At 43.2% G+C, this 12,098-nt stretch overlaps 1 protein-coding gene across 2 annotated transcripts in view; it reads right to left on the bottom strand.

Annotated features, from left to right (window-relative positions):
• The window catches only part of ERGIC1 (endoplasmic reticulum-golgi intermediate compartment 1), a 59,691-nt gene that overhangs the window by 23,815 nt on the left and 23,778 nt on the right, over positions 1-12,098 (bottom strand). For both annotated transcript variants that reach the window (XM_015293837.4, XM_015293836.4), the window contains exon 3: positions 8,999-9,071. In XM_015293837.4, the coding sequence (XP_015149323.1) occupies positions 8,999-9,071 (73 nt within the window). The remainder of the gene's footprint in view (positions 1-8,998; positions 9,072-12,098) is intronic.

Below are 12,098 nucleotides of genomic sequence, written 5' to 3'. Positions count from 1 at the left end.
TGCGGAGGGAACCCAACAGCTCCATCTCTATCGAAGTCTGACACTGTTCAGTCTCAAGGAAGAAGATTTGAGAATTTATCATTCAGCATGATAGATAATAAAGGTATGGGAACTTATGCTCAAGCAAGCTGCATAAAAGAAATTATCTTTGCTACTAAGTGCTCTGTGTTATTTTTGTTTAATGCTCAAAGTGTGTGAAATCCTTTGACAAGCCCTTGCCAAAGAGTATATATGCTAATAGACAGACCAGACCAAGGGCAGCTAACAAGGCAGAATCAAAGCGATTCTGTTCTGGTGATACACCTCTGGACCACAGCGAACTGCCTGCCCTGTGGATTCAGAAGAAACAAGTCTTCAGACTGAGAAACACACAACCACCTATTTCTTTCTGAGGTAATTACTCACAGGTCAGTGAGGTTTGCAGACACTCATTTAAAACCAGCACAGCATTTGTCTTCAGCTTCACAGCCCTACCTTTCTCTGTTTTTAATTGGCTTGACAAGTTGCTTGCAATCATTACTCAACGTATTTTTCAAGTGATTAACAAAAATGACACAGAGGGAGAGGCGAGATTGCTCATCAGCGACCTAGTTAGAAGCTTCTTGGCTGAGCCCTCTCCTTCCAGGTGGAATGTGTTAAATCTTCTATGTATTCATCACTGGGAAACTAGGCAGTGATTGGGATTAAGTCATATGTCCAAATATAGTGGTAAGGAGTACTCCAGGCAGCAGAGGCATTACTCCTCCAAAGCACCTCATCTCTCTCCTCCTTCCCAGCCCCCAGCCTGTTTTGTAGCAGCACCTGGTTTCTCCCCAGCTCTTTATTGCCTCAGGTGTGACCATGCCCGGCCAGCACCACAGCCAACTCCATGCTCCTGACAAAAGGGAGCATCTGCATCAGGGCTTTGGCAGGACATCAGCTTTGGCACCTCAGCTGATGCAGCCCAGATCTTCAGAGTAAAACGCTAAGAAGGTCACTGGTTCTATTTGCAAATTTCCAGTTCTGAACAAGTCAGAGAATGGGCCCCCAGGTGCGGTCTGTGAGCAAATGCCCATAGGCCTTTTGGTGATAAGTGAGCAAGAAGTGGCTGCTGGTAGAAGTCAAAGGATCAACTGCACACAACAGAACCTCTCGAAGCTTTTACATAGGAAGGCAAAGCGGTGAGGTCATTCAATCACAGACTGGATCACTGAGGCAAAGAGAAATAGGCCACTGTGCCCACGTCATGGGGCCCATTAGTCGCAGAGATAAGGGACACTGGCTTCCCGTTTGGAGCTCCGGTCATGAAACCACTTGTTCCCAGCCTGCCTCTTGGGCAAGGCTCATGGCCATTTCCTCCTCCTCTTCACCCTGCTCTTCTCCTTAACAACGTTCCCAGTATGTTTCTCAGCAGGGGCTCAAAAATGCACTCTGCACTGACCTGCTCTGCTACCGGGGTGCCTCTCATGAAGGGGACCCTAGGGCACAGTGGGAACATACCATAGGCTAAGCTTGTCAGAGCAAACCTCAAACGAAGATTCATCCCCTTTCAACAAACTGGAAATTTTACTCCCCAGATGCTTTCTGGAAATCTCACAGGTAAAGCAGATACCCAGGGTTCAAGGCTGCTACTTCACGGATCTCTGCCTGAACCACTGCTGCCTAAGTCTAGGCCGGTGCTCTTGCCTCAGCTGCTAGCCTTCTCCCCAGGGCCAGGAAACCAAATTGCACACAGCCTTCCTATAATTTCACCAGACAATCCTGGGATGTCGAGGAAAGCAACATTTGGCACCTCTAGCAACTCCCCCTGAAAGGATAACGTCTCCAGCAGAAAAACAGAAGCTGGCTCTAACTTATTGCTGTCCATTCTGGAATGCAGAGTATCCCAGGATTAGAGCAACAGTACCTGACAGTGAATGTGAGATGGTCATAAGGGAAATAAAATCCGAGGTCAGGCAGAAGAACATTGTAAACACAGCTGCTTCTATAGCTCTTTAGAGAGGCAGCATACAGCATCATAATGTAAAACCAGAGATGGCACATACCTTCTCCAAAGACCCCAAGGAAGTAGGAACTGGTATTTTACTGGTTGTTGTTAAAAGTCCATTAGAGCAAAAGAAGTACAATAAAGCAGAGGTGAAATGCAGAGCTATGAAAGTGTAATAGGGCAATAGGACCCTTAAAAGAGCACCTCACCCTGAGCAGGGCCTCCCATCACTGCTTCAAGGAAACAGGAAAGTTTCCCTACGCAGCAGGAGTGGTGATCCACACAGAAGGAATCTGCTTCACTTCTAGAAAGAGCCACTTTGAAATACTTCCCATTCCTGAGCAATGCTGCTGGGCGATAGATGCTCATCCCCTTTGCTTACAAACTTGTAGCATTACACAGTAAGAGTTGGCTAAGATTGCAGATCCTGCAATGGTATGTAAGACAGAATGAGAGGGAAAAGAGCAGCAGGAGGGCTTAGAGTTTCTTTAAGATTTTATCCAAAGACAGACAGACCCATTCTCCATGCTTAGATTTATGACACAACAGCTTTGTTTCCGCAGAAACAAAACTTCTCATGTAACTTATCCCAACCTAGCAACCCTGACCACTAATGCTAGATGCTTTGTACTTCCACAGCTAACAGCCCATGGTCCTGTGAGTACAAGAGAGGCCACGAGGCATCAGGCTGTTCAGTGCTTCAGGCTCTGCCTGGGTGCTCTCTAAGTGCATCATTCTCACTCTCTGTACTCCATGGCCTAGCCTTTGCTTCAAATTGCAGCTTTTTTTCTCCTTCTTTCATAGCAAACAGCCAGGCTCCCTCCTCCCAGCCATCAGCTATAAAGATAGAAAATACAGCCACTTACTCCACAAGCTGCCTTTTACCTTATCCTCTGACTGCCAGGAAGCATTCTGCACTCTGCGGGCCCCTAAGCCTGAGGGGAAAAATAATTACTCTTTCTTGAGGGAGTCCAAAGATTCTCTCAAGGGACTTTCTCAGGCAAATTCTCCAAGTCCTCTTGGCTCCGCTTGCCATTCCAGCTCTCATCATTCACCTTGCTGACAGACACAACCATCCTAAACCAAGAGGCCTGCACTACCTCCTCCTCATTTGTGCCAAACAAGAGGAGGCGTAATATAGGAGAAAAAAACACTGTAACATCATTTTCACAATTTGTGCAAAGAAACAAGAAGTAAGTCAGCAAATTCTCTGCTGTGTAATAAATTGTGCATATCTACTGCTCTGCCACTTGTAAGGCTCTTCTCTGCCCTCAATCTCATCAGTTCACCATTTAGAAGGTCTCTGTCCCACTTTATGTCCTTGGCTTAGCTGTGAAGCACAGAAAACACACTGTCCTACAATGGAAGGAATTACAGTTCTCCAGGAGGCAGGAAGAAGAAGGCTTCCAAAGACATCAACGTAGATTTGAATCAGAATTTGCAAATGACATCATGACACCACCTTCCGCTTCCTGCTAACCTATACATGGACGTTAGGACGAATGGCACAACACAAATATATAACACCTTTTATTAGGTAATCTCCAAGTTACTACGCAAACATTAATTAAGCTTCTTAACACCTCTGAGGTAGTCAGCTAAGGATTATATCCTACAGAAAAGTGTCTGTCTCAAGGTCAGTCCATAGCGAGAGCAGGATTACAACTTCCATTCCTCACCGACTACTAGGCCATGCACAAACTCTACGCTGTTCAACCTTGCTCCACCATTTATGTGCTTCAGCTGGATGAGCCAGTGGAGCTGAACCTGCACCTCCAGCTTAGTGTCTGGAATCTGGATCAGAACATACAAGTTGTAGCACTGTACTCCCGGTGCAGACAGCTCATGCTCCGAGGCTACCATTTCTTGCAGTAGGAATGCTTATTGCGCCAGGATCACCCTATGCTTCTCACAACAGCTACAGCCTGACCCTGCAAGTCATTATGAGAAATCACTACGAGACAAAGCCACAAGACACATTTCAAATACCCTAGAGAGCCTGAGGGACAGAAAAGATGTCAGGGTATGATAACAATTCTGCTTCACTTCAGAACCAGTCTTGGGCATGCAAACAAATCCTGTGCAATCAAGCAATATTAGTCTCAGAAGCAGCTAGCTTTTTGCTTCCTCCCATTTTTGGAGTACCTGATAGCCTGCACAGACAAGTTGTGCTGCATATAATGCGGTCCCAGCACCAGAGCTGGACTGTATGACGTTCACAGATCAGTGACGATATTTTCAAAAAGATTAAAACAAAGTGGTGTCCTCAGTGAATGACCTGGCCACCTTAAATGAACAGTTGATTTTGACATTGCTGATAAGTTATGCTTATATTGAGAGCTAGTATGTTTATTGTAGATATTGTGCTTGCATAATTAACTGCCTTGCAGGAGGACACAGACATTCAAGCAGCAAACTTGTCACTTGAACCTGTTCAGTGCCAGCTACTTCATTTAGAACAAACAAACAAAACAAAACAAAACAAAAAAGCAGAAGAACAACAGCACAACAACACCAGCAGAAAGAGCCTGCTGCTTTCTACATAGTATGCTGTGACAGATGAATTGCTGTTTAGCACACACATTCATACCACAGATAGCACATTCATACCCTCCTACCCCTTCTCCTAGCTGCCAATACAATGCAGACTAGATTACTTAATTACATCTCTCCTCCTAATGATGGAATACTTGGAAAACTCTTATTGATCATATAGAACATAATTCATGACCTAATTACAGCCATAAAACTGCAGGATTATCATCTTGCCAGCTATTAACTTCTGGAACTGATCTGGGTTAATTAGAAAAGAGATAGATGATCTCTACATTCTTGATTTGCAGCATAACAGCAAGATGAATGAGGAAGGCTGTTAAAGGTAGGCCAAGCAATTCCTAGCCCTCTACTCTCAACCTACTGCCCGTCCTGCTCAGGAAATACCTGACACGTTTAACACTTGAGCTTCACGTCCTCAGCCATTTGAGTCATTTGCTCAGTGGGAGAAGCGTGTTTGATACTGCCATTTTTGCAGATGTTCAAATGTGGAGCACAGACCTCCTCTGCTTTATCTGTCTTTTACAGAACTGAGGAGTTAGATCTAAGTTCTTGCTTTGTCTGTTCTGAAGTCTTCAGTCACTCTCAGTCTGGATAGAAAAAATCAATCATGAACATTTTTGATTTCCAGAGTTCACCCTTCTCTTAACTGCAATGATAGGTTGTAGTTGAGCTGAGGAAGAAGAACCTCTTCCCTCACCAGCACTTCACAGTGCTTTTCCTGGAAAGGATGCAGTCCCATCTAAGAACCAAGCTTCAGCTTCCTTCACGGCTGCTCAGAGGACTGCCTGTTAGGGTCATGCAATGGATCTTTAACATGAGAAATTAGAAATTTTCTAGCTTGCTCCAGACTCATCTACACAGGAAGCTAGTAAGCAACAAAATAGGATGTGCATTTACAGCATGCTACCTATGCCACATTAATTTCCTGCATGTCCACTGTAATGTGTACAGAATTTTAATCCAGCTTCCTAGCTGAAGCATGCTTCCCTGCCACAGACGCGATCTGGGTGCTCATTAGACATGTCCACACACTGAGTTATGACATACCTATTGCTATGCAGTCTTCCTCACATCGATAAGCTGTTTGGGCTTAGTGTTATGACTGCTATCTTCAAGATGAAGGTGTAATTTCCTGGCCTTCTGCCACCTAGACAAACTGAGACTGCAAGCACTAAGACAACGGGCTGGTCAAAGAAAAAGAGATTTGAAGTTGGGCAAGAGTGACCACGCAGATTTCTAATAATAACAGGACTTTAAATTGCTACAGTCATGTGAATGCAGAAAGAAGTCCAACAGTGGACAGAAGATAGCTAGTATTAGAGGTTAATGTGGTGCAGAGAAGATCTTATTTTCTCATGTTACAAAACATGAGATCAGCAAACTATACCAATCTCTTCCAATCTAGATACCAAAGAAACCCACTGGTAAGAGTCAGACAGCTAATCCTGTGGGTACCACTGCTGTTGAGGTTGCTGCTGACTTGCCCTGAAGCTGGATGTCAGTGCACACACACACTCCACACGCTGGGCATAACCGGGCTATGAGGTAAGCACGAATTAACCATTGACAATCAGTGAACCTGGTTTGTCTCTGATGTAAGGAACCAGACCAGGTGCTCTTGATTTCAACTTGCCATCAAAAATGTGCAGCTATCCCCATGCAATCTGGTTTTGTAAAATGCATGAATGCTTTAGGGGAAATATTACACAAAGACTGATGCAGTCTTCTAATTCAGCTGGCACTGGCAAAGTAGAAAAGCTCACCCTGCACAAGAGCATACCCTAGTTAATCATTCAAATTTTGGCTGACGCTAGGAAATTTCAAGCCGGGAGGGTATCTTGTGCAAGAGATATAAAAGATATAAAAGAAACTTGATACAGAAGAAAACTGAAACTTGCAATAAAAGGTGATGGGTATTGAGCAGTTTACACAAAAGGAATCTTCTGCATCACGCAAAGTATTTGGTTCTTGGCAAACAAGGCTCAAAACATTTTTCTGAGTTACTATCTCCATTGTTATCTGCCATCACCTGGTTTCTAATGATGGTACAGAGTTCTCACGCTGTTTCAGACCACATACAGCTCCACACATCTGCACCCATGTTCTGAACCATGCGACTATGCTGCCTCACAATGTAGTGTCAGTAGCACATTCTAAAATCTCTGAACACCTCTAAAGTGCCATGGGCTTCCCAGAAGAGAAAGCAATGAGTAAGAAATGGAAAGAGAAGAGTGTACTTCTACTTCAGAAGTCACTGAACTGGGAAGCACCTGTTACGTGTCATTCTGAAGTATTTCCGCTGTAACGGAGCAAGCCTATCCACAAATGCAGTGGGTGAGCTATTCCCAGCAAGAGAGAATTTGATGACCCACAACTCATCAAAAGGAGGTTATCACATTCAGCAAACTATTGTGTGGGACAGTCCGTGACACAGCAGCTTCCTGCATTTGCCTCTGATTCTTCCATGACAACCTCCCTAAAATTTTACTGCTTTACTGCTCACAAACACCTCCTCTCTAAGTAGGCCCTGCTGGGAATGACAGCTTACCAACTCTGAGGTTTCAGCAAGAATCCTCAGTATTCACAACTCAGAGCACCTCTAGTATCTTCATGGAGAATGCATCATCTTGTTCAGAAAGTCACAATACGAAACAAGCACAAAGAGGCCTCAGAGAATCATACAGCTTTGCTGTTCAAAAACAAATCCACAGTCAGGAAACAATCAATACATAAATAAACATGCGCTCTGTTCTATCAAAATTAGGTAAATATTTCTGATTCCTCTTGTAAAACACTAACAGCAAAAAAAAACAGATAAGTAAATGAGTTCTAAGAGCAACAAAAAGTACTTTTTTACTTGAAGTAATCTGTTTATAATTCTCTATTTTTTTAAAAAACAAGGAAACCAAGAATTTCTCACATTTAGCTCCTGAGAAAAGTAGGTTGATAAGGTGAGCCTAGTATTTAAAAAAAATATATGCATGGAATTGAATTCAAAGAAACAGTACACGAGTAAGAAAGATGAGATATCATCTCTGAAAGAAAAGTGCAACAGGCACAAAAATCAGCTAGAGCTCGATTACACTATTGTCTTAAGGTTAAACATTACTCAAGGTTAAAATTATTCTTTAACTTAAATTCTTGATCCAAGTCAGAGATGCATAAAAACAATGAAAAGGTACAAGGTGATCAGAACCAATGCAAAGCACGGTCAGAATACAGCACAGAAGTCTTGTGCATTTCAGAGCTTTTGTGCTCCACAGTGACATCTGTGGCCATGTGGACCATCATGCCAGTCTGCCTGAAGTTCCGCCCTTCCTAACTCTCCAGGAAAACTGCATCACAGCCGGGTGAGCTCACTGCCACGTCAGTAGGATTATGGAGAACGTTTCCTAGAACCCCATACAAAGGTACTTAGGTTAATAGTTACCAAGAAAAGTCAACTTTAAGGCAGGAGGAGCGTAAGAACAGAAAAAAACCCAACCATCTGACCAATGAAAATAACTCATTCTATGAGCAATTTTTTACACCGTGAATTATTACTGTTTTGCTCATAGCAGGCCCAGAACAGATCGCCTGGGGACAATTCCTCTTCAGGCACAAAAGCTGTCAACTACATTTTCAAGTAAGGCTTAATGGGCACAAAGAAAAAACTCATGCCACAAGTAAAGCTATCTGCATGAATCAGACATTCAGTTCTATCTGACATCGGAAAAATAAAAAAAGGTTTATAATATTAAACTAATAAGCACTCACATTTTATACAGTTCATTTTCTCAGAAAGCATCTCCAAAAATATCCAGTGAAGACCAGCAGAATGCTATCCTCATTCTACCCACAGAGAAGTCAGGGGAAAATAACAGGTCGTCAGAGATCCCAGGGATCTGCAACAAGATCCCATGCTCCCAGAGCACCGGTTGTGTGGTTTCAACCAGTAGGCACCACACATTTAAACTGAAGGTATCGCTGATGAAAAAGACACCAATTCAAAGTGAATCTGGAAACGCACAGACAAAAGTACTGTATTCAGGAGGAGACGGAAAATCAATCTCATAAGAGGAAAAGAAATCAAGAACTTAACGAGGAAGAGGGAACCTGCAGCAGGTTGGCACCTATCTTCTTAGCAATCACAGTGCCTTATGCCCATCTATTATCAGAGAACTGGAAAGGAATGGGAGGCCTAGCCATCTTGTTCAACAGACAAATCTGGTATGCAACTGATAAAGGATCAAGCAGGTATGGAACAATTTCCCGTAATATAAATATTTTAGAACAAAGTTTGCCTAGCTTATCTCAGTAAAACAAAAAGCTGAATGAATGACTGAGTATTTCAACTCAACCAAAAAGAATCCTAAACCATGAGAGAACTAACTGGCTAGTGAAATTACCAGCACATTTTTCCAAGATAATGGAGGACATCTGTAAAGAATCATATATAAACACACATTCAAAAAGGAAAACATGGTTTTTACTTACATTTCAGTGGCTATGAATCCGGTGAGCTCAGACAGGAAGAGAAACAGTATGAAGAGACAGCAGCAGACAGAGACTGGAAAAGAGGAAAGTTGAGGAAAAGGTTAGTTTATATCTCTAACAAAGACACAAACCGTTTTCACAAAGGCAGATTATTCCCCTTGCAAACATTCCACCCAGACATCTAATAATTACCAATTTTTCTGTAGAGACAACAATTCACACCAGGCCATCCAAGCAGTGGCTTCAATGTCATGCCAATACTCAGCATCCTGCTGGGTATCTTAAGTCTTGGCCTACCTTTTCCACCATGATTTCCATCTTGCCACGGCTCCTGTGTTCTTCACCTCCAACACACTATACTGGTCAACCAGCTCTCCCCCCCCCCAACTTTGACAAAAGTGCTTGTCAGCAGCACTTCTTTTGGAGCCCTTGCTCCATGCTTATTTTATTACACGAAAACCTCCTTAAGAGGAAAAAAAAAAAAAAGAGAAAGGCATTTCCTTGCTTCAGAAGCACACAATCAGCTATGTTGTGTTTTGTGGATTAGGAAACATTTTGGTTCTTTGTCAGGTTCTAAGGCTATGCACACGCCGTCTCACAGCCTGTACTACATGCGAGACAGAGCTGGCACTGCAGACACTGTTGTGATAATGGACTAGTCTAAACAGTGCCTCATTCTCCTCTTATTTCTCCATTTGCTAACATACTGACTCTTCAGAAAAGAAAAATCTGTAGCAAAGTCATGGCTAAGAACCTGGACAAGTCCTATGTCAGTTCTAAGAAAGCCAACCTATAGTTAAAAGAAGGGAGCCAAAAGTTAGTGCTAGTGTATCCTTTGTTACCCTCCATCAGGAAACTGTTCAAAACATTGTAAAGTGACATTCATGCAGCAGCAACAGTCAGTTTCCTATACAGGAGGGGCTTGAAGGAAGGAAGGAATGGCTGTGACTCTCACTGAGGGGGGATGATTAGACACGGATGTGCCAACTCAAGGAGACGGGGTTGTATTAAATAAAATATCCAAGTTCATCATGAATCATTCTACAAAAGAGTAAACCGGGAAATGGCATGACAGCAGACACAGTCTGGTTCACCCCTCAGTCCCAGCAGAGTAACAGTGATCAAGCACTCTTTGGAAATGACCGTTTTACCACAGCCACTAATTAAGATTGAGAAACGTTAAGATTGAAAAACCCTGTTCCTCAACTTTACTCCACATGACCTATACAGCCTGAATATCCTTTCCTCCAGAAGGCTCAAGCAATGTCTGGTTGGGGAGCAGTTTTAATCAAACTATTGTGCCTGTCCACAGTCCCTTGGTACGGAGTATGGGAGGCATGGGAAGGAAAGTGGAGGCACTTAAGGCAAATACCGAGAGAGACCCTTGAGTGACCTAAAGTCTTGTGCCTCATTCTTCAGATTAGTCAGCCTGTAGTTCTGAGGAAAGACAAATACACAGCTTCCCCTTCTTCATCAGAGTCATTTCAAGGGTGGATTCATTTAGAGACCCTCTCATAAGTGCGGGGGATTAAAAGAGATGCCAAAAAGCCATTAAGTAGGATGAAGAAAAAGGAGAAAATAAAGTCACAGACCAGTAGGAAAATGGGAAGCCAGAGAGGATATTCATCAGAAAAGAGAAACCTCAGATGGTCAGACAGTCACTTCCAGGTCCTGGCTGTGAGGACGCAGAACAGCACCATGCTGCTGTAACCCAGCTAAGCCACCCGCACAGTGCATCATGGGCGTGGAGAAGGACCTACTTAGAACACAGCAACAAACTCTTATGAGAACATATACACCTACATAAGAGCAGAAAGAAAAGCAGTCAGGCACAAGACTAGTTGATCCAGTGTTTCTCACCATTAATCACCGAACAGCAGACACACAAAATCTCTGATCTTGGCAGTATGCAGAGGAGAATGTATGATTGAGACAATTCTTTCAGCTGTTTCCCATATTCCCTTTTGCTGCGTTCTCATTCTGTAACGGTTTACCACAGCATATTACAGATCTCTCTGCTCTCCATCACTCCTTTGCAAGCCTGGTACTGATGTCAATTCTCACCCAGAGCTTTCCTCCTTTTCCAACTTTTCACTTTCTTCTCTGTCATTTTCATTATCAAATTACCTCCTCCTTTCCTGGTATACAAAGCACTATCTCCCTTAAGTCCATATTCCAACCCAGCTCTTCCAGTGAAGACCTGTGACAATACATACTAAGTACAGTACAGTAAAAGTAAAAGAACCTGCACATAAGAAGTCCTGCAAGATGTCCTGAAATGCGCGGTGGAGACTGACTTCCAAAGACCTTTGATACTTCTGTCAGTGTTTGCACTGCACAGGCAGTATTCAACCTGCAAAAGAGATTACTGAGAGTGGACACGAGGCAGGTCTGGAGAAGGTGAATGGGGAACAACAACTCACTGTTGCTCCCAGTACAAGAATGCGATGGAAGGCCAAGCTTAAAAACAAGAGGAGAGAGTTTTTCCTCTATGAGACACTTGGCATTCTGAAACTTCTCAATGGTAGGAAAAGTCTAAAAGATTTTAAAAAAAGAAAAGAATCAGACATGTCTAGAAGAAGAAATTCATTGATGGCCAATAAACACAAAAGAACCACCTCTGTCTCAGGAAGTCCAGAGCTCCCAAGTGGGGGATGTCTGGGCATTGTTTCACCTGTCCTCATGCTCTTTCTCAACATCTATTGCTGATCACTACCTTAAAAAGTACACCTGGCTAAATGGAGTTCTGCAACGACCTTGCTAGCATGGCTGCTCTGGTGTTAAAGTGTTCCTGTACATCTCCGGAGCAGGGGGTGTCGGGTGTCTGCATCATGTTTACACAAAAGCCTTATGCTCTGAACCATCTCTTGCTGCCAAAGTGCCTCTCTTAGTGTACGCAGCTGTATGCAGGCAGATACAACACTCTCAGTGTGACAGTGTACAAACATAGTGCTTCAGCTACTTACTCCGTAGTGAAGACCTGTACTAGCTTCCATGCAAATGCATGGTTTCAGACACACACATATGACAACTATATTGCATCTGGAAAAGCAGATTAAAGACTAGGATCAGATAGAATTGGAAAAATTAATGCATAAAG

The sequence above is a fragment of the Gallus gallus genome, chromosome 13 (genome assembly GCF_016699485.2).
Source record: "Gallus gallus isolate bGalGal1 chromosome 13, bGalGal1.mat.broiler.GRCg7b, whole genome shotgun sequence".
Taxonomy (NCBI): domain Eukaryota; kingdom Metazoa; phylum Chordata; class Aves; order Galliformes; family Phasianidae; genus Gallus; species Gallus gallus.
The sequence above is the reverse complement of the archived record's forward strand: the minus strand, read 5'-3'. Positions and strand labels throughout refer to the sequence as shown.